At 47.5% G+C, this 20,973-nt stretch overlaps 1 protein-coding gene across 3 annotated transcripts in view; it reads right to left on the bottom strand.

Moving 5' to 3' along the window:
• RAI14 (retinoic acid induced 14) overlaps positions 1-20,973 on the bottom strand; it is a 120,902-nt gene that overhangs the window by 31,562 nt on the left and 68,367 nt on the right. For 2 of the 3 annotated variants that reach the window (XM_036280630.1, XM_036280629.1), the window contains exon 3: positions 4,180-4,268. In XM_036280630.1, coding sequence (XP_036136523.1) covers positions 4,180-4,268 — 89 coding nt within the window. Of the gene's footprint in view, positions 1-4,179; positions 4,269-14,833; positions 14,886-20,973 lie in introns of those variants that run through there. The other variant, XM_036280631.1, reaches the window with a different exon arrangement.

Here is a 20,973-nt window from a genome sequence, read left to right on the forward strand (position 1 = left end):
ATGCACTGAGCCACACCTGCCAGGCTCAACTTTCTACATTTTCAATGGACCAATTACTGTCCCAAATTTTCAGCTTCCTATAAAGCCAGGTGTGGTCCCAGATCACGCTTCAGTCCAGTGAGATCTCAGTGCAGCTTTTTTGGGGCTGTGTTTGCCTTTCCCCTGACTGCTTGCTGCTGGGTTACAGACTCGGGGGGAGCCATCCTGGGCTACTGGGACCGCGGTAACACCCTGGATGGTGGAGCAACAGCAGCATGGCGCTGAGCTGCCACACCAATTTGGGACTTTCAACTAAGAGAGAACATTCTATCTTGTTTACGCCACCCTGTCACGTTGTGTCAAATGTACACACTCCCACTCATAAAGGGAGTCTGAAAACTAACGCCTCAGAGAAACACTGTAACAAACAGAAGATGCTTTGGTCTTCTTTAATCTTCCCTTAATACTTCTGTTTAATCCTATCTCACACTCCAGGTGCCCACTCCCCGTCCCCACGAAAAGCCCACGTTTGTCTGGGAGAAGTGCTTTCTAAAGAAACAGACAGAAATGCCACTTCTTACATCCATGAAGAACAGCAGCAGACAAAGCAATGAAAGATGCTGGACGAGTAACGCAGGCCCAGGTCAGAGAGAGTGCAGGAGCCTGGAGCCAACTTTCCCAGCGGATACTGTAGCCTGTGATGCTACTTGGAAAACAAACCATTAAGAAACAGGGGAACCCTGGTTGGTGTGGCTCAGTGGTTAGAGTGCCTGCCCAAGTGGCCCACACACTGAAGGACTGCAGATTCGTTTCCCAGTCAAGGGCACGTACTTGGGTTTCAGATTTGATCCTGGTCCCGGGCGGGGTTGTGCAGGAGGCAACCAATCAATGTGCCTCTCTCACATCTATGTTTCTCTCTCTCTCTTTCTCTATCCCTCCCTCCCTCCCTCTCTCTCTAAAAAAACAAACAAACTAAAAAATATATAAATCAATGAAAAAATATCCTCAGGTGAGGATTATGAAAACAAACAAAAATGGGGGAAAATCCCCTAAACCGAAAACATACGTCATGAGCTTCTGCAAGTCTTTCGGTTTTGTTTTTCTGATCTGTACAATGACAGCAGCTGCCTTGGTGCTTGTCAATCACTTTTCTGTGAAGCTGTGAAACCTTTTAAAAAGCCTCCCGTGTAAAAGAGAACGAAGGGGACCTGGGTGCAGCAGCAGTAACCCTGTCAACGTGGGAGCCGACAGCAGTGAGCCCTCGCCGAGTGCCGGGCACCCCGAGATGCCCACACGCCACCTCCCGAGCCTCACAGGCCATCGAGACGATCCGATTGTTGATGCTGCAGTGTAACCATACCCAAGGCCTGAAGATTGTTTGCAAAACATCTATAAAAATTCTCCCGTCAGACTTCTAAGCATTTCACGTGGAAGGATGGTTGTTAAAAAGAAAAAAACGGATGCTAAAAACCCTTTGCTTCTCCAATTTCAGTCCAGCAAGCAGGTGAAAAAGTAGGAAAATGTACCTTTTTATTCTTTTTATTCACAAAGTCTATGGGGTGGTCAGAAAAGGGTCAGTGTGATCTCTCGAGAAGGCAGGCTTTTTCAGACTCTACAGGACACTGTGATTTATGGTAACAGATTTCTGTTAGCAGTTCTCAGTGGGTGTTGGGATGAAAGACGCCTGTGTCTCCGTGACAATACTGCAACACGGAAGGCAGGTTTACTGAAAAGACAACTCCTAGAAGAGCTGAGCCATTTAATTTATACTTTAACCACCATAAAAAAATGTTTCGGATTAATGATGGACACTGAAGGCACAGTGACTAATGTCCTTGTCCTTCTCTCGGACTCTGATAAGCTTTCCCGAGGGACAGATGGGGCAGGCATCGCGGCCCACAGGAAGGATGGGGCATGGGCAGTAAACACCGTCACATTCGTCTTGTTTGCTGCTCTAGATAACACAGCAGACGTCCACGCACGTTTGCCCACAGCCCTTCCTTCTTTTGTTCTTGTGCTGTCTGCATGCCCTCAAGGAGCCATGATAAGTCAGTGCCTCCTTCAGACTAAAGTAAAACAATGAGCCCAGGACCAAAGTGCGGAAGTCACTGCTAAAAATGCTGGGCGACAAGGAAGTGATCGGCAGCTCGGAGACAATCTCTACTCGGGGAACGTCCGGGCAATGTCCTGGGGCCACAGATGCCACGAAGCCCACCAATTTCACTGGGTATGAAAAACAATGGACGCTGGCAGTTCCCAGGGACCGGCCCAGAGAGTCATCCGGGATGGGTGTGCCGTGTCCCCTCCAGTGTGGCTCCGTGGAGGGCCGCGTCCCCCAAGGGGGCAGGAAGTGTGAGGTGCGCGGGCGAGCATGCTCTCGGACTGGGGCAGGGCTCTGGTGGCAGATACAGACTCGACCCAAACTTACAAACGAAACCCTATGCTTCTCGAGGGCTTTGAATCAAGGAAATAAAACTGGTAAAATATTTTTTTTAAGGGAGTGGGGGGCAGGATGCTGAGTTTATTGTATAATGTGATTTCAGCTGTGCAAAAATGTGCCAGGAAATATCTGGAAGAAACAATAAGATGTGTTTCTTCTTGGTAGCAGTAGAGGTGATGGTCATCTTCTTTCTAGTTTTCCGTATCTCCCAAATTTTCTACAATGAGCACAAATCAGAGAAACGTAGTTTCCCTGTAATAAAAAGATAGGGAAGCCCTCGCCGGTTTGGCTCAGCAGTTAGAGCGTCGGCCTGTGGTCCAGACCAGAGAGACCCGGGTTCAGTTCCTGCTAAGGGCATGTACCTCGGTTGCAGTTTGTCCCCGGCCCTGGTTGGTCGTGCGGGTGGCGGCCACTCGATGTGTCCCTTTCACGTGGATGTTTCTCTCTCTCTCTCTCTCTCTATGTCCTCGGGTGAGGATAAAAAAAAAAAAAAAAAGATGACTTCACTGAGAACAACACACACTAGTATTTCCCTCCAGGTGGTCACTGAAGGGACCCATTTGTTCCTCTCCTGGGTTTGCCAATTCTTGGACGGTTTTGGGAGCTTTTGGCGGCTCTGCTCAGGGGCCCGTTCGGTTACTTCAACCACACCCTGCGCATTTACCTGACTTGACTTCAAGCAGCTCTTGGCCCATCCTAAAAAAACACACTTATTCAAAAAGAATAAAGATTCCCAACCACTGAGGATATTTAAATGAACAACAACAAAAAAGCACCACAGACTTTTCAAAAACAAGTCTGAAACAGTTTTCCAACCATATTTTGAGTAATAGCTCTCGTAATTCCTGACTGACCCCCCCCCCCCCACTATTCAGAAGAGGCCAGTATTTTGGGGGGGAAGAAAGGGATCTACTATGGATTAATGAAAAACTATAGAGTTAGACTGATTTTATGTTCTAGTCAAAACTAACAAAAGCCTTATTTGAAGGCAAAGCTTTTCAAGTACAACAGAGAAACACACAGTAGCTTTGATCCTCTGGTGTGGCCCCCGGGGCTGAATCCCAGGGGCTCTTTCCAGTAGAACAGTGCTCGTGAAAGACGCTTTCCCCTGCATTTGCTTTGTTCATCATTTGTCAATTAGAATCACCTGGGGAACTTAAAAATCATACCAGTTGGCTGGCAACCTCCAGACAATGGAGTCTGAATTTCAGAGCTAGAGCCTGGGGTGTGTGTGTGTGTGTGTATACATATATGTGTGTGTGTGTGTATATATATATATACACACACATAGGGGTGTACTGTTTATCCCTTCATTTCCCTCCATTCCTGCTCTCCTGCCTCACCCTCTACCTTTCTTCCAAGTTCCCAGGTGACGCGGGCCAGAGACCAGTAAGGGTGAGGCCCACGCACGCCGGTTCAGACGAGGTCGCGGCCTCTGCCCACAGCGCTCACCTCAGTGGACGAAATGAGCTTCCAAACAACTCATTCCATTTGTCACCTCCTACCACGAGTCATAAAAACAAACAGTAGGGAACACTGCTTGGTCCCTACATGTAATTTTGGAAAATAGTATTTCTTAAATGGGGGATAAGAAGCATGCAGTGTCTACTTAAGTAACCACATCTAAGATAAACACACCTGTAAAGTCACAAATGATGAAACCACGTCAGAGCCGAGTCACTGGAGGTGATCAAGGTGAATCACCTCTGTGACACCTACTCTGCGCTGGCCTGTTGACCTAAGAGAGCAAGACCACATACCGGCGGTGTCTTGGGCTGTCACATCCACACCGTGCGCAATCATGACCCTGAGGCATTCCAAGTGTCCTTTGGTAGCAGCGAGGTGAAACCTGGAAAAGAGGTAAACAAGCTCCTTAAGGTTTCCACTCTTCAGTCCACCTCCAACTACATTTTTTTTGCCTCTTCGTGTGCACTTACTTTCTCCCACTTGAGCTCCGCAACCACCCCAGGAGTAGGTATCATCATCAACCTCGTTTTCACGATGAGGAAACCGAGGCTCCAAGTGGTCTGATCATTTGCTCACTGACACTTTTTTATGAAGTAGTGGAGCAGGAGCTAGGTCTTAGGATTTCTGATCCAAAGACCAGGGTGGAAAAAAGTAAGATTCAACTATGTATTTGTCTCTCCACAAAACAATACTCCAGGAGTCCCAACTAGGTCCAATTCCTAAATCATAAGTACTTTATCAACTGTTTTCTGTTGCCTAGTGCTTTCACTAAAGCCATTATTTTTAGGTAACACACTCTATAAAGAGAAACCTGTCTAACCCAGACAATGGTCAAGGCTCCTGGACATCAATGTCAAGTCCATTGTCGTGTTGTAGTTGAATAACAATCATTGTGCACAACTTCTGTAATGTGTGCCAAGCATCTTACCACCCACTTTTATACATTATCTCTTTTCATTCACATAATAACCTTTTGAGGTGAGTCCTATACTATCTCCATGGATGGCTGGTGTTTACACACAGGTGCAAACAGCATTAACTAAAGCCCATAATTAGGCTCCAGGATTCAATGACATTTGGGGGTACAGACACACTCAGTGTGTTTAGACTTGCCATTAAAAAAAGAGATGACATCTAAATGCCACACCCATCATCCCTACAGGTCCCACAGGTGAAGGGCACTCCTATAAGCAGGGGGAAAGCACAATTCCACTACGCATTCAGGCCCAGAGGCTGAAAGGCCAGCCCCCCCCTCCCCCCCCCCCGCCCTTCCCGGGAAGGTCTCGCCCTCTCCCATGGAGGCTCTCCCTCTTCTCCATCTCCTTTGTAAGGGAGAGGCCAAGGAACCTTCCAGTCAGGCACCGGCCTCAGTTCAGTTTTAGAAAGTTGTTTTCCCAGGATACTTGCCACGCAGCACCTTAGTGCCTGAACCTCTGAATTAAGGCCCAGGCAATATTTTTCACAGGAGAGAACTGTCACTGGGGCCCAGGGTCACACCCAACTAGCAAATCCAAACGGTAAACCAATGCAAACCCAAGTTAGCTTGATTCCCACACCTCTCCTTGGAGATCTGGGCTGAGTGAAGGTGGACAGATCAGCAAATGGAGATACTTCAGCTCTGGTTGCAAATTAACCGTAAGTTAGCGATGTACCTTTGGGAAGTCAGTTCAACCTCTCTGAGCCGAAATGTCCTGCACTGTAAAGTGTGGGGATTAAATCAGACGACAGTCTACTGTTTTAGCCTACCTGGTTCTGATCACACCAAACTATTTCCGCATTTGTGTAGCCATTAATGGGTAATGTTTCTTTACAGTCACAATCTACTTTGTAGATGACCTCACATAGCAGTTAAACTTTGGTCATATGGAAAGACTTGGAAATGTAGTGACTTATTTAAATGGAATTCCTAATTAAACAAAGCCTAACCAAAAGAACCTCCCTCAAGGGCAGTTCAATTATATCTGTTTTTCATCATTGCATAACACAATTTTACAATACGTTCACCTTTGAGCAGTGACTTGTTTAACTGATTTTGGTGAATGGTTTCTAAAACTTCCCCAGCCTTAGCAACAGTATACATTACATAATTTAATTGCTTTTGAGGTATAAAGTCACCAGTAAGACTCTCAATCACTGAACTCTGTTTTCAGGGCTATTAATCTAAATGCACTGGACTATTAAACCCTAACACTCATGAACATTTATCTTTTTTTAACGTCTATGCATTTACTTCTGAGCTGTTCACACTGCTGTCTCCTATATCCAGGAGAGAAACCAAAACTATCTGGACAAGAGGGTAGCCACATCCTACGTTATAAGTAAGTACCAGGATTAGTGATTAGTGTGTACACACACACACACACACATACATGTGTAGATTATACAAGGTGGGGCAAAAGGACGTTTACGGTTGTGAGCAACCCAAACACAGAATTTATTCTTGCATTATTATTTATTAATTACGGTATTATTTGCATATGAACAACTATAAACCTACTTTTGCCACATTCTATAAAACTTTGGACTGAAGCGTAACATGTGCAAAGAAAACCACATATCACAACTGTATAGCCTGTTGGTTTGCACAAATGGAGCATGCCCATTTTACCTTCATACAAATGGAACAGTGTGGCCAGAGCCCCACATGTTCTCCACCTATCTCCTGCTAGCACCCAGAACCTCTCCATGTACCCCTTCCAGTTACCACCCCCTCCCCCATGTAATATTTGTATTTTTTCTACCCTGAGACTGCTCAGATTACCTCTGGGCTGCAGTCTGTATTTATAGGGGTTCAAACTGCAGACACGTGGCAAGCACTACTGTACGCCAGCTCTGTATGTTGATACACGTAGTCTGATGTGGTTTCTGTGGCTGATTTGGGAGTTGGAGGGTTTCAGGAGCATTACTTGGAAGGTCAATGATGATTACAGGCAGGAGATGTGACCTGTTAGGAAGGTGGACTCCATATCCAATCCTGCAATCCAGACTTTCTTCGACGGTGCTTTTTAAGATGAAATCCTTGCTATCAACATAAATTGACCTGTGTTTGACGGCTGTAACACGTTTCATTGAGGGATCAGTTAGTTAGGGTTTCTCTGTACACGCTTTGATGAATTCCATGCATGTTTGAGTGTGGGTGGGGGGCGGGGGAGAGATTTTGTTTTGTCCTGCCTCTCTGGTTAGAATTTGGGTCAGGAAATGACGTTTTCCTCTATTCTGGGAGCTCTCCAACTACTCTCCTGCAGAATATTGTGTCCTGCTGAGAAAATAAAACGATAAGAGTCCTTTCCAAATTCCCGGTTCTCTCACGTATTTCACCTAAAACATCAGCAGTCACCATTCTTACACATAAGATGAACAAAACACCAACAAATAAAATAAGAAATTGCTGATTATATAAGGACAGAGACCCGTGCTTAACATTTTACACTGCTTAATCAAACACCCGTGCTTTTAGCTATAAAATCATTGTAATTGATGGGGTTCAATTCAATGTATCATTATTTCAAGGTGTTTTCCAAACAACACTCTAACTTCTAGGCGTCTGTGGTGTTCTTACGTCACCTAAGAGCTGCGCTCTCCTTTCTAGAACACATGGGCATGAGATGAACATGAGCATAAGAAGCAGGAAAGGGAAGAGTTGGTCACCTTAGCCAGAAGTTTCTGATTCGTTTTCCCAGACAGACAAGGAACTCCAGTATCTGATTCGTTTTCCCAGACAGACAAGGAACTCCGGTATGTATCATCACTTCTCCCTGAGTGAGCATTTCCGGGAGGTGGGAGCAGTGGAGAAATGCAGCATTCAGTTTGCTCTCTTCTGCACCACCTGTGCTGTGCTCTCTGTCCGCCCCTCCAGGTCTGCCCTCCACCGCTGTCCCCTGGCTCAGGCCCAGGAGGCAGACCTCTTGGACTGCACCCAATGGGCTGCCTTGTCCCTTGGTTTCTGGCTGGGTCCAACCAATGGGAGACATGCACAAGAGACAGGAGGATGACCGAGGGAGTTCAGGGCATCATCCCCTCCGCTCTCCCCCTTCCAGGCCACACGTTGGCAGTGGCTCCCCTTCTCCAGGAAACTCACCTTCGTGGCCCAGCTCTCCCTAAGATTCTGGTAACTGCTCTCTCCTTGCACCTTCGGGTAGGAGTAAATTCTCACTTACTTTTCCAGGGCTGCTTTCCTGACCTTGCTGGTTTCATCCTGTTGCCACAAATGCATAAATAGTGCCTTTCTTCAACTCCCATTTATCCCGTGCGAGGGTGCTACCTGTCTCCTGCTAGGACCTTGAATGACACCCCTGTTGGGTGTTTTGTGTGTGACCATCCACAGGATAAACTGGTAGGTTCCTGTGGATATTATTTGATTAAATATTTATAAAGGCAAAGTGAAGCTTTAAAAAATGTCTCAACTCCACATATAATAGAGTTGATTATTGAAGACATGTGGGTATTTTAGCTAAGACTGTGATGGGAGAATGTGCCATATCACTTTAATTACACAGACGATGGTAACGGACTTCAAAAATGTTTTCTGATATAGTCTTAGGCCAAAATAGGAACCGATTTAAAAGGTTCAAAAATACATCTGTCTGAAGACAAGAAAAACAACGGACTTAAATGACAGTAGCACTCAGTCTAGAATGTCCCACTATGCACTAAAGAGATGCTAAAATTCATTTACTAAACAGTGAATTTGGCCTTGAAAGAATAACCAACACCTCATCCACAACACACGAGTACACACAGATGTACCTACAACTGTGTTCTAAAACTGGGAAACTGTAAGTTCTGTGGGCGTATCCTGTGGAATAACAAGGGTTCTTCAATAATGAATTAGAAAGGGAGGTTTAAGTAAAATACTCTATACCGCATACTACATTCCATACTCTCTCCATGAAATACATACTATGTATACTACCCTATACTATATTCCACTAGAAAAAAATCTGCAGGCTAGGTTTAGAGAGAGGAAATATAAATTAAGAAAGAATAACTATCAAGGCATAGTTATTTTGGTATCTACAAATCACTCTGATGAACTCTTTAACATGTACTATCATTTATCTAATAATATGTTCTTGACATAGAATTTTAGTCAAAAATTTATTTAACTATTTGACTTGGGACATAGAGTTTATAACCCGAGTTTGCTACATAAATTGCTACTTAAAGGAGAACCAAATGGTCAGTGTACTGAGTTAGCTGTGTTTTTGTTTTAAAGGCTGTTTCTTCCTCTTTCTTTTTTAATATTTATTGAATTTATTGGGGTGACATTGGTTGATAAAATTATATAGGTGTCAGGTGTATGATTCTGTAACACATCATCTGTATATTGCACTGTGTGTCCACCACCCCAAGTCTCCCTCAGTCACCATTCATCTCCCCATTTACCTTCTTCTAACCCCTCCCCCTTTCCCTCTGGTAACACCACTGGTGTCTGTGTCTACAAGATGCTGTATTTTTGTTTAGTCCCTTCACCTTTTTCACCCTCAACCTCTCTCCCCTCTCCCAGGTGTCAGTCTGTTCTCAATCTATGAGTCCGTTTCTATCTTGTTTGTTAGTTTATTTTGTTCATTAGATTCCACATATGAGTGAAGTCATATGGTACTCGTCTCCCTCTGGCTTATTTCACTTAGCACAATACTCCACAGGTCCATCCATGCTGTTGCAAAAGGTAAGATTTCCTTCTTTTTTTGTGGCTGAATAGTACTCCATTGTGTAAATGTACCACAGCTTTTTTATCCACTCATCTACTGATGGGCACTTAGGCTGCTTCCAAATCTTGGGTATTGTAAATAATGCTGCAATGAACGCAGGGGTCCCTATGTTCTTTCAATCAGTGTTCCAAGTTTCTTCAGACAGATTCCCAGAAGTGGAATCACAGTATCACAAGGCAGTTCCAGTTTTAATCTTTTCAGGAAACTCCATACTGTTTTCCACAGTGGCTACACCGGTCTGCATTCCACCACAGTGCACAGGGTTCCCTTTCCTCCACATCTTTGCCAAACACTTGTTGTTTGTTGATTTATTCATGGTAGCCATTCTGACAGGTGTGAGGTGATATCTAATTGTGTTTTAATTTGCATTTCTCTGATCATCAGTGATGTTGAGCATCTTTTTATATGTCTACTGGCCATCTATATGTCCTCATTGGAGAAGTGTCATTCACTTCTCCAAAGAGAACATATGGGCAGAAGTGTCTGCCCATTTTTTAATTGAATTGTTTGCTTTTTTTCCTTTGGGTGTTTAGTTGTATGAGTTCTTTACAAGTTTTGGATAGTAAACCCTTATCATTGGTGAATACGGCCTCCCATTCAGTGGGTTGTCTTTTCATTTTGTTGATAGTTTCTTTTGCGGTGCAAAAACTTTTCAGTTTCATGTAGTCCCATGTGTTTATTTTTTTCTTTTGTTTTCCTTGCCCAAGGAGATATGTCAGAAAAAAATACTGTTGCGATAAAATGACTGTCAGCAACTTCCTAACCTATCAGCTTAGGGTAGTGCGTGTATGTTCGATCTAGTGACCTTACACTTGACCAGCAAGCACCCTACCCACAGTGAGAGCTGTGCCATCCTGTTAAAGCTCCTGCAGAGGACGCGGCTTCAAGAGAGCCCTGTCCTCCTGCTCTGCCGCCCCCCCCACCCAGGGCCTACAAGCAGCTCTTCATCAGGAGCGTAGTAAATGCCACTATTTTAACAACGTAAACAGTTATTCTCTACTTGAGTACATTCAGAAAATCTGGTCTTTATTCCTAATATCCAAAACTTTGAAAAATTAAACAAAACTTCCAACATCATGGCTTTATTAAAGCTTCGAGGAGGGGCACACATGTCAGATGAGAAAGTATAACAAGGAGCGTGACATCGGGGTGGTAATACACATCATCTTTAAGGGTTCAGCCCAACTGGGTTTGCTACTTATGATCTTGGGCAAAAGCTCTCTCTCATGCGCTCCTCGTCTGTAAAATGGGCTCTGAGGAACTGAGTCACACGTAAAAGCTCTCAGCTGCCAAGCATATAGTGAACACTCAAAAAAATAAAAGCCACTGCCCTGGCCGGTTTGGTTCAGAGGTTAGAGCGTCGGCCTGCGGTCCAGAGAGACCCGGGTTCGGTTCCCGCTAAGGGCATGTACCTCGGTTGCAGTTTGTCCCCGGCCCTGGTTGGTCGTGCGGGTGGCAGCCACTTGATGTGTCCTTTTCACATCGATGTTTCTCTTTCTCTTTCTCTCTCTCTCTCTCTCTCTCTCAGAGATGAAAAACATGTCCTCAGGTGAGGATTTAAAAACAAACTGCCACCAATTATTATAGCCTCACCAACACAAGGCAAGACTCAGAGTCTGATTCATGCTGGACTTTGTCTCGATGCTCAGAAGACAGGCTAGCAGAAGTTGAATCAGAACCACCACTGCTTAACAAATGAAGAAGAAAGGAGGAAAAGGAGGGAAGGAGGGAGGCAGAGAAGGAGGGAGGGAAGGAGGGAGGCAGAGAAGGAGGGAGGGAGGGAGGAAAGAGAATAAAAGCTGTGTGTTTGGCCGCTGAATGGAAACTCAAGACCGAGGGTGCAGACAGTTGCAGACGACAGAAAACCACCCGAGCCTTGTGTAGAGCCCACACTGAGCGGCTCACACTCTGGCACCTTTGGTGGGCGTGATAATCCCTAAAGCAGGGCTTGGCAGCAGCAGGTCATTAGCATTTAGCCTCTGAAGGTGAACAAGAGGCAGAGCCAACTTTTAATAAGATACTCAAGTGGGAAGCTGGGCTTTGTTGGGTGGAAAAACATGGTTAATCAGTGACAGGACCTGGGTTTGCAGATGACAGCAAGTAGGTTTTCTTTCTTACGTAGTGACTGCTAAATGTAGGCATCATCAGTGGTGACAGTCCTGATGACAGATGGGCAGGGGCCACCCCGTCTGGATGGCAGGCAGGCATCTGTGAGGCTCCTTCAGGCTTAGGGAGTAGATGGTGTCCCAGGTCAGCAACAACTCAGAAAGAGCATGGTCAGTGGCCTTAGTGGCCTGCGCCCTGGATAACTGGTGAAAGAATACACCTCTATGTAGTGTCTGCGGACCGAGGTGACATGGGGGAGACAAAGTAGCAGGTTGATGAATGCTCCCCACCCTAAAACAAAGATACTATTCTTGACAATGTTAATTCTAGGGCAGCGGTTCTCAACCTGTGGGTTGCGACCCCTTTGGAGGTTGAACAACCCTTTCACAGGGGTCGCCTAAGACATAACAGTAGCAAAATTACAGTTATGAAGTAGCAACAAAAATAATTTTATAGTTGGGGGTCACCACAACATGAGGAGCTGTATTAAAGGGTCGTGGCATTAGGAAGGTTGAGAACCACTGTTCTAGGGTATTGAAACTAACCCAAGTATGGGATAATTTTGATATTTCTATAGTTGTATATTTTTATAAGTACTGCTATAGCTAAATATATCCACTCACTCCTATGTCTGCTCTGAGACTAGGGTGTTGCTGTGCCAGATGCTGATCTATGGTGCTGAGAAATGTGTGGTGAACACAACACGCTCCCTGCCCTCGTGGATCTCAGCTCTCAGTAGGAGGATGGAAGATAAAGTCATGGTTCAAAACTGGGTGAGATTGTCGTCCGGCCGGTGTGGCTCAGTGGACTGAGCATCAGTCCCATGGACTGAGAGGTCCCAGGATGGTCAGGGCACATGCCCGGGTTGTAGGCTCCTTCCCCGGTAGGGGGAGTGCAGGAGGCAGGCGATGGATGTTTCTCTCTCACATCGATGTTTCTCTCTCTCTCTCTCTCTCTCTCTCTCTCTCAAAAGTCAATAAAAACATACTAAAAAAGAATGATGGCATCATATAGTACATGGTCGTTTGTGTTTAGCTTCTTTCCTTTGGCATGTTTTCAAGGCTCACCCATGTTGTAGTGTGTATCAGTACTTCATTCTTTTTTTTATTCTCACTCCCGGACATTTTTTCATTTTTTGTTCAGATAGAGCGGGAGGGAGAGAGAAGAAGAGAGAGAAACATCGACGTGAAAGGGACACATCGAGTGGCTGCCACCTGCACGACCAACCAGGGCTGGGGACAAACTGCAACCGAGGTACGTGCTCTTAGCGGGAACCAAACCCGGATCTCTCTGGACCGCGGGCCGACGCTCTAACCATTGAGCAAAACTTTCCTTAAAAATATCTCACTGTATGGATATGTCACATTTTGTTTATCCATTCATCGGTTACGGTCATTTGGGTTGTTCATACTTTTGGGTTATTATGTAAAATGCTGCTAAAACATGAGTGCACAAGTGCTTGTGTGTTTTAAATTCTAGTGGGTATACACCCAGGAGTGGAATTGCCGGGTCGCCCAGTAACACGTTTAACTGCGAGAAATTGCCGAACGATTTTCTGAGGCCGCCACATCATTCGCAGCCCAGCAACCAGGTAGAAGGGCCCCCGTGTCTCCACAGCCCAGCCCACACTGGTTATTGTCTGGCAGGTTTTAATTGAAGAGATGAGAATTTTAATTACAACCTCCATTTTCCAGAGTCTTTCTTAATGAACCCTTTGAGGTTATTTCAGTTCATTAACAGCTGAAATTTCCCCTTAGAAAAACATAAAGGAGCGCATGCAAAACGAATTTAGAATTCCTCTGGCTTTGTCTCTACGTGGGCTTCTACCCCTTATTGAAAGTGTGGTCTTCCCTTCTCAAGACAAGAAATGGTACTCGAGTCCATACAGCAATATATCTCACGGGAGACTTGCTTATCTCTGCATCCAGACAGGTCAAGCATTCCGTGGAGGAGGGAGGGGAATACAGCCTTTTATCCACTCCGCTAAGCCCAGGCCCAGAGACAGGCACGCGGGTCCCTGTCCAGGCACCTAGCAGGGTAGCTCTCCAGATTCCCCTACTCTTCAAGTGACAGTACTGCAGTGGCTTCGGTCCTGCCCTCTCGGAGTACCGTGGACTAGGAGCCCGCTAGAAACACTGTTCTCAGTCCCCGCCCCACAATGACAGAATCGACAGCTGCATCTGCAGGTGTCCCAGCCGACGAACGTGGGCAGGGACTTTGGAGAAGCCCTACGTGGATGATGAGAACCCCGCGCGAGCATTCTTACCAGGCACCCACTGTTCCAAAGTTCTTTTGAAAAGAGAATCCCCTTAGCCTCAAAGACAATCTCGTGGAGGGGTTCCACACGAGAAAGGGCTCTACGCCGTTTTAAGTTTCGTTACAACAGGGAATGCTGAGCTTTGCTTATAAAGTTCGGCGGGCCCTTCAACGGGGATGTGCGGAAAGGACACAGAGCGGCCTGGAGGGTCACAGAATGCTCCTTTGATCCCTGCAGTGCTTACTGCTGGTGGACTCTCTCTGCTTTTGTCACCTGGAAAGTTCCCAAGGTTTCTGCACTTAAGAGTTTTGTGGCTCCCAATCTCCCCACCCCCCTGGCCCCCGGACACAGCAGCTGGGTGGCAGGCAGTGGGAGAGGCCGCAGAGGCCGGTGAGTGGCCTTGCAGGCTGGGTACCATGGCTGGCTTCGCTCCCTTGTCGCTTTACCATCGTGGCTGAGGTACTTCACCTGGCTACACCATGTTCAAGGAAATTAAATAACAACATCATCAATAATAAAAGCAGCGTACCTAATTAGAACACAATGCAATAGTTTTGACTTAACTGTAACCCCAGCAAACCTAGGGGAGGGGTCACTGTTATCATCCCCATTTTACAGAGGAGGACACTGAGGCACAGAAGTTTGGGAACTTTGTCTGAAGTCCCAGCACTGACGGCAGGGGAGCCGGGGTTCCAACCTGGGCACCCCGCCTGCAGAGCCGGGCCTCCACCGCGCCAGGCCATCTGTTAAATCACTCTGCGGGCTGCGAAACGGAATGGAATAGGACTGACTGCCTGGGCTGCTCTTTAAAAAACAAAGTTTAAACTGGAAAAATGAAAGCCTCTGGCCAAACACCGAACACTGGCTCCTCACCGGGCAGACGCGGGCGTCCTGGGCTCTCAAACGGGCAGGAATGTAATCCGAGCGCCGAGACAACAGCCTGCGACAGAGGCTTCATTTCCTACCAACCACTCAGCCGCTGTGCAAACCTTCCCGAAATAAATGCCCCGGGACAGGGCTGGCACGCTGTTCGGGGCTCTTCGCCCGAAGGGGACCTGAACTGCCACTGCTGACAAGCCCAGGAGCGGCGGCCGGAGAGGCCCTGCCCCCTTGCAGAGCGAGAGGCGGCAGTTGGCCGGAGAAACACAGGGGCGGAGGAAGAGCGAACTCACAGGCCCCTTTTCAAGACTCCGATTCTGCAGGCCTGTTCATCCACAGAATTCCCCTCAAACCAAACTTCTTCTCCCCTTCCCACCTGGCCCCCGATACCACGAGGCTGGCCACGACGGCGTTCTCGGTCCCTCCCACTCTGCACCCATGTCGCCCCTCAAAGCAAGCAAACCACCATGCCCGCGCCAACAGATGCCCACACACCACACCCTACCGGGACTAGCCACACCCAGACTGCAGGAGTGATAGAAGGTTCCAGAAGGATAAACTAGTCTGACGCCCTCATTTCACAGATGCAGACACTGAGGCTCAGAGAGGTCAGGAAATGTGTAAAAGGTCAGGACTCAAATTCCTGCTCGGACTCAGAGCAGTTTTTCCTGAATGGACCTATGTCTCCCTCCTTTCCTTTTAAAAGTCCTTTCTTTCCGAGAGAGGGGCCACTGAGGTCATGCCAATCACCAGCTTCCCATAACCCCTTGAGAGAGCCAGCATTTCCCAAACACCTAAAATCACCTATACATTAACTGCATTCCTCTTGTAAGACATTGTTCTGGAGGGGAGAAAATGATATTAAATCATGTTAAAACAAATCAGGGAATGAAGTACTTAGAATTAGGATTTAACCCCCAGTCCACCCCATGGCCCGCAGGCTCCCACCTGCCCCCCCCACCCCCCCGCCAGCTCTCTCCATCCACGTCGCAAACCCTCCCACCTCTGGGCCTTGGCCTTGCTGTTCCCTCCACCAAGACGACAGTTCCAGGAAAGTGCACGGCTCAGCCCTCGTTTGTTTATTTCAGGAATCCGCTCACATGCGGGGGTCTCTCAGAAGGCCTTGCTTCCCCCAGTGCACTCGGAGTGGCCCCTGGCCGCTGCCTTCTCTATACCGTACCTGACGTTACACGAGCAGGGCATGCACTCGCGGTCTGCGCGCCCCATCGGATGGTATGTCCCGCGAAGGCAGACTTCCTCTTACCTACTTCCATTTCCCCAGCAGTCAGAAGCGATTTTCTTTTATAATGCAAATCTTGACTTTTGATTTTGCCTTTTTAGTCTCAAGTTTCTATTCTGAGTTTCTTTAAACCACGGCCCACCCACAAACCAGTGCAACTATGTATTTCCTGGGTTCCAGTAGAGTTCTTAAGGGAGAAGCTGTGTCCTTTGCGTCATTATGGGCTTGGTTTGCTTCCCAACATCATACAGTCGTTCTCAAAGTGTGGTCCCCAGACCAGCAGCATCGAGGACCTGCTTAGGAATGCACATTCTGAGGCTCCTGCCCAGACGGGGTGGACCCAGCAACTGTTCCAACAAGCCCCCCAGTGATTCTGATGCAGGTTCCACCTCTACAACCAACAGCACAGTAGGAAGAAGCAGGAACGAAAAGTCCGTATCCTTTGGTGTCGGTCTCGGCTCTGCCATCCCCGAGTATGTGACCACAGAGTCGCCCAAATTCACTGGCCTTGGTTTACTCATCGGGCCATATCAGTTTTCAAAGTCTGTGCTTCCAACCTAGCCTGCTGTTTTTTTTACGGCACTTATTTGATGCAACATCTAAATTCTAATGAAGTCACTGAGCTTCAGTGAGGCTCAGTCCACACCAAATAGTTCAGCGGGACAACCCTTAATGCTGAAGGATCTGAATTCCCACTTCAGATGATAACCTAAGGAAGGAAGGCAGTACATGCTGTCTAATGCCTTCTAGTTATAAAAGGCGTGGAAAACAAAACCCCACTCTGCAGTGGGGATCAACCCGAACAGCCCAGGGAGAAAGGCCCCTGGGCAGAGAGGCAGTGTGGCTGTCTGGTTTTTCGCTATTTCAAAAGCAGAGACTCCGTCAGTGCTTTTGCGAGGAAGTGATGTGGCACAAAGTTTGAGAAATGGGAACATTGGTTGCTTTTTGCTGCTAAATGTTCCAGATAGATATAATCAAAGGTGGCTGGCACAAAAGAAAATAAAGGCTGTTAAAAATAGGACTGCTGTCCTTGAAGTGCTCACGGGGTGCCCTGAACCCACAGGGCTCCTTGCCGGGGACAGAGATCTCCGGAGGACTGGAGGGAGGAGACGTGGATGAAAGATCGCATATTCCGAGCTAAGAAACCCCACGACATTTAAACTGAGCGCTAGCTTGTGAGGATGGCTTGGCTTCCTAAACACAATTTGGAAATAGGACTTGGGTGTGAGGAAATCTCCCTTCAAGCAGATGGTCTGTCTCTTGTGGTCGTGACAGACCCTCAGACAGCAGAACCTAGAGCCGAGAACAGGTATTTTGTACTAATTCCCAAACCTTGTTAATCCGCGCTTTCTCCTTCAGGAATTACTCCAGGGTGGCTGAGAGCATCAGATGAGAAATGCCAAGGGGACACTGACAGGCCTTTAAAATGGGTGAAAGAATGAACGAGGGTTCTTACTGAATCAATGACACATAGGAAAGTCCCTCGCCCAGGATTGGGGCACTTGGTTTTCTTTTTTGTTTTTGTTTGTTTTTTATCCTCACCCGAGGACATTCTTGCATTTATCTTCAGATAGAGAGGAGGGAGAGAGGGAGGAAAGAGAGAGAGAGAGGAACATCGACATGAGAGAGACACATCGAGTGGCTGTCACCCACACGACCCCAAAAGGGGCCGGGGACAAACTGCAACCGAGGTACGTGCCCTTACCGGGAACCAAACCCGGGATCTCTGGCCCGAGGGCCAACGCTCCAACCGCTGAGCCAAACTGGCCAGGGCGGGGGCACTCGGTTTTAACATGATTCATAACCATTCCTTTCTCATTAATTGCATGGGACAGAGCTCTAACCCAGACAATCTAATAAGAGGGATGAGATAAAGACACAGGTAACCAAGACCCGTCAAAGCTGATGGTTGAGGGGGCAGTGGTGAGAATGCGCTCAGTCACTGTGGAAACCAGAAAGGGCTTCGGTGCAAGACAGGGCCAGCTGGGACTTGAATGATACGCAGGGCCTGGCGGGATGGGTGGCGCTGGTGGCATTATGGAAGGCATGTGCTAAGGACAGGCATGTGTTAAGTAATCTTATGTGCCTCGACCCTTGAACTGTCCGGACGCTGTCAGCGTGAGAACCTCCTGCTCCAGGTGCCCTCTCCTGTGGGGCGGACTGAGTGGAGGTCACGCCTGTGCGCCGGGATCCACGCCCATCTGCCCGTGCTCTGCTCTCTGTCACAGCAAATGACTCCGTTTCCCAGGCTCCCCTGACCCCTGCACGCGGGAGCAGGTCCAGCCGGCGGAGGGCACAGCCAGGGGACCGGAGGGAGGGGCAGAGGCAGATGGCTTCAGCTCTGAACAACAGTGATTCATGAGTGTCCAAAATCCTCCGTCCTCCACATACTTAGTCTAGCTTGGAAACTAGTTTCAAAATGAAAAATCCTGTGACCCCACCAATACTTTATCGGTATAGCTCTTTTATTTTTAAACTGATTTTTTGAAGAGAGAGAGAGAGAGAAACATTAATATGAGAGAGAAACATCGACTGGCTGCCTCCTGCACACCCCTACTGAGGATCAAGCCCACGACCCAGGCATGTGCCCTGACCAGCATCGGAACCAGGCCCTCTCGGTGGATTGAGAACAACGCTCAACCCACTGAGCCACACAGCCGGGCTATCAGGGTAGCTTTTAATTTCCCAGTCACTTCTCATCGATTTGGACCACTTCTCTGATTACAAATCTTCCTTCCAAAGCACAGTTTTGCAATAAGATCTGCTCAGCTTCAACATAAACACTATTTCCTTTTAAAAAGCTTGTGAATTATATTATTTTAACATCATTTACTTTAAGCCCAAATTTACCTTTCATTTTAATTTCGTTTTGTGTACAAGCATCACATACACACACACACACACACGCACACACGCGTGCGCGCACTGGCTCCCTGGGCCTTCCTTAGCCCACCTGTAGGCCACCAGGGGATAAACCTATAGGAAGCTTCAGGCTGGGAAACTGGGGTCTCACTGGGGGGGGGGGGTCTGGAGCAGTGGTTCTCAGTTTGGGCTGACCATTCAAATCACCTGGGTGCCTCACGCCCAGATTGCACCCCACGCTAACAGCATAGGTATCTCTGAGGGTGACGCCCGTGTTTTCCAAAGCTGTCCAGGTGGTTCTAATGGGAGCCAGTTGAGAACCACTGAGCTGGTGTCCAGTGGGCCCTGAACCGGAACTGCCATCACAGCTCTTCAGAAAGAGAAGGAAACAGTGGCCCCACTTTTCCTGTCAGTTGGGACGGCCTCATGCTGCTGCCGGCACCGACACTGTCCTCCCCAGTACCCACCCAGACCCTTCGGACCCGTCCTCCAAGGCCACCTCACATGAAGCGGGTCTTAGCTACTGCACTGGCCGCCGCCTCTCCCCGTCTTGAACTCCTTCAATTGAGTATTTCACAGTTTAGCACGTAAGCATTCACTTCCATCAGTCTTGTCTTCTCTGCTAGACGCTTTGCATCTTACAGGCAAGGACCACGTTTCTCCTTCCCTGGCACGTGCTTGCCGGAGTTCGGAACATTTCAGATGCAGGGAGTGCCTCCCAACTGGGAGATGAGTGAAACAAACATGGGCGAGGTAGAAGCAGAGGTTCATGACCTTCCAAAACCCCCGTGACCCAAACCAGAGTGGCTATGCTGTAACAGCAATTGCATCCTTCTGTTTACCCCTCTGTCAAATATCAACAGGTTTTAGGAAAGACAGGGTGCCTGGGAGGGGACTCTGCACGGATGGAGGCTGTGATCACACAGAGTCTGTAGTACTTTTAGGTGAATTAATTTGGCAGCCAAACTGACTTGATTTCTAAGATTAAACTGCTGGTATAAGATATCTAATACATCCTTCTCTGAGAAAATAGCAACAGACCAAGTTCAACAAGCCCCCAGACAGAAAAACCCCCAATCATATGATTTGCAGAATTCAAGGACTCCCTTCCCTATGTTATAGTTAAGTTCCACGGAGTCATCTAAAAATACTTGCACAGGTTCTTGCTTTCAACGCCAAGAAGATCGGGTTTCTGAAACATGGGCTATCCATGCAGACTGCATCTGTCTGTCTGTACATACATGCTTGGGTGGTATTTCTTCTAATACTACCGTCCCAGCAGTGACTTTATTTAGTCTGGTTGTTCCCAAGACAAACACATAGAACTTTAATTAAATGCACACCAAACGCAGGGGAAACCATCTTGAAACAATTAGCGTGTTCCATGGCAAGGGGTTTAAGGCAAGGGCGCCCTCTCACTTCCTCACCTCCACCGGAGAGGAGCCCAGCCTGACTCCATAAACACGGCTGCAGCTGCAGCTCTCTGCCCGGCTCCGTCCGGTTCCCCTCCAACCCAGGACAGCCCCCCTCTCCGACTTGTTCCTAAGTGAATTCCAGCCATTCAGTTGTTTGCGCTCTTTTTTAACCCTTCTTTGATCAGTTTTAGAGGAAGACATTTTTCAGACAAGGTTTCTTATCTATCCCGAAATGAAACACTCCAGGAAGAAACGGAGAAGTAAGAAGAATTACCACACCACCCATCTGGTTGTTGGCCTTGGGCTGTGAGGCTTCTGGAGAATGTCTGCGGAGATGGCTGCCCTTGCCGCCTCGTTCCTGGGACTTCCTGGGTCACCTGGTATTTAGGTAGTAAAGGCTGAGTATTTTTCTATTCAGCTTGCAGTGGAAGCTTGGGGAGCGGGGTGTCAGGTGGTGACATTCACCAGGGCAGCTCTTTTCCTCTTGAACCCCAAGCTAATGCACCCCTAACGAGTTTACCCAAGAGATTTTTACTAGCAAAAAGTACGTTTTCTCCATGAGACCCATCCTGATTAGTCACTCCTACAAATTCTGACCAACTGCCTCTTCTGTGCTT

This window comes from Molossus molossus, unplaced genomic scaffold (assembly GCF_014108415.1).
Source record: "Molossus molossus isolate mMolMol1 unplaced genomic scaffold, mMolMol1.p scaffold_m16_p_3, whole genome shotgun sequence".
NCBI lineage: Eukaryota > Metazoa > Chordata > Mammalia > Chiroptera > Molossidae > Molossus > Molossus molossus.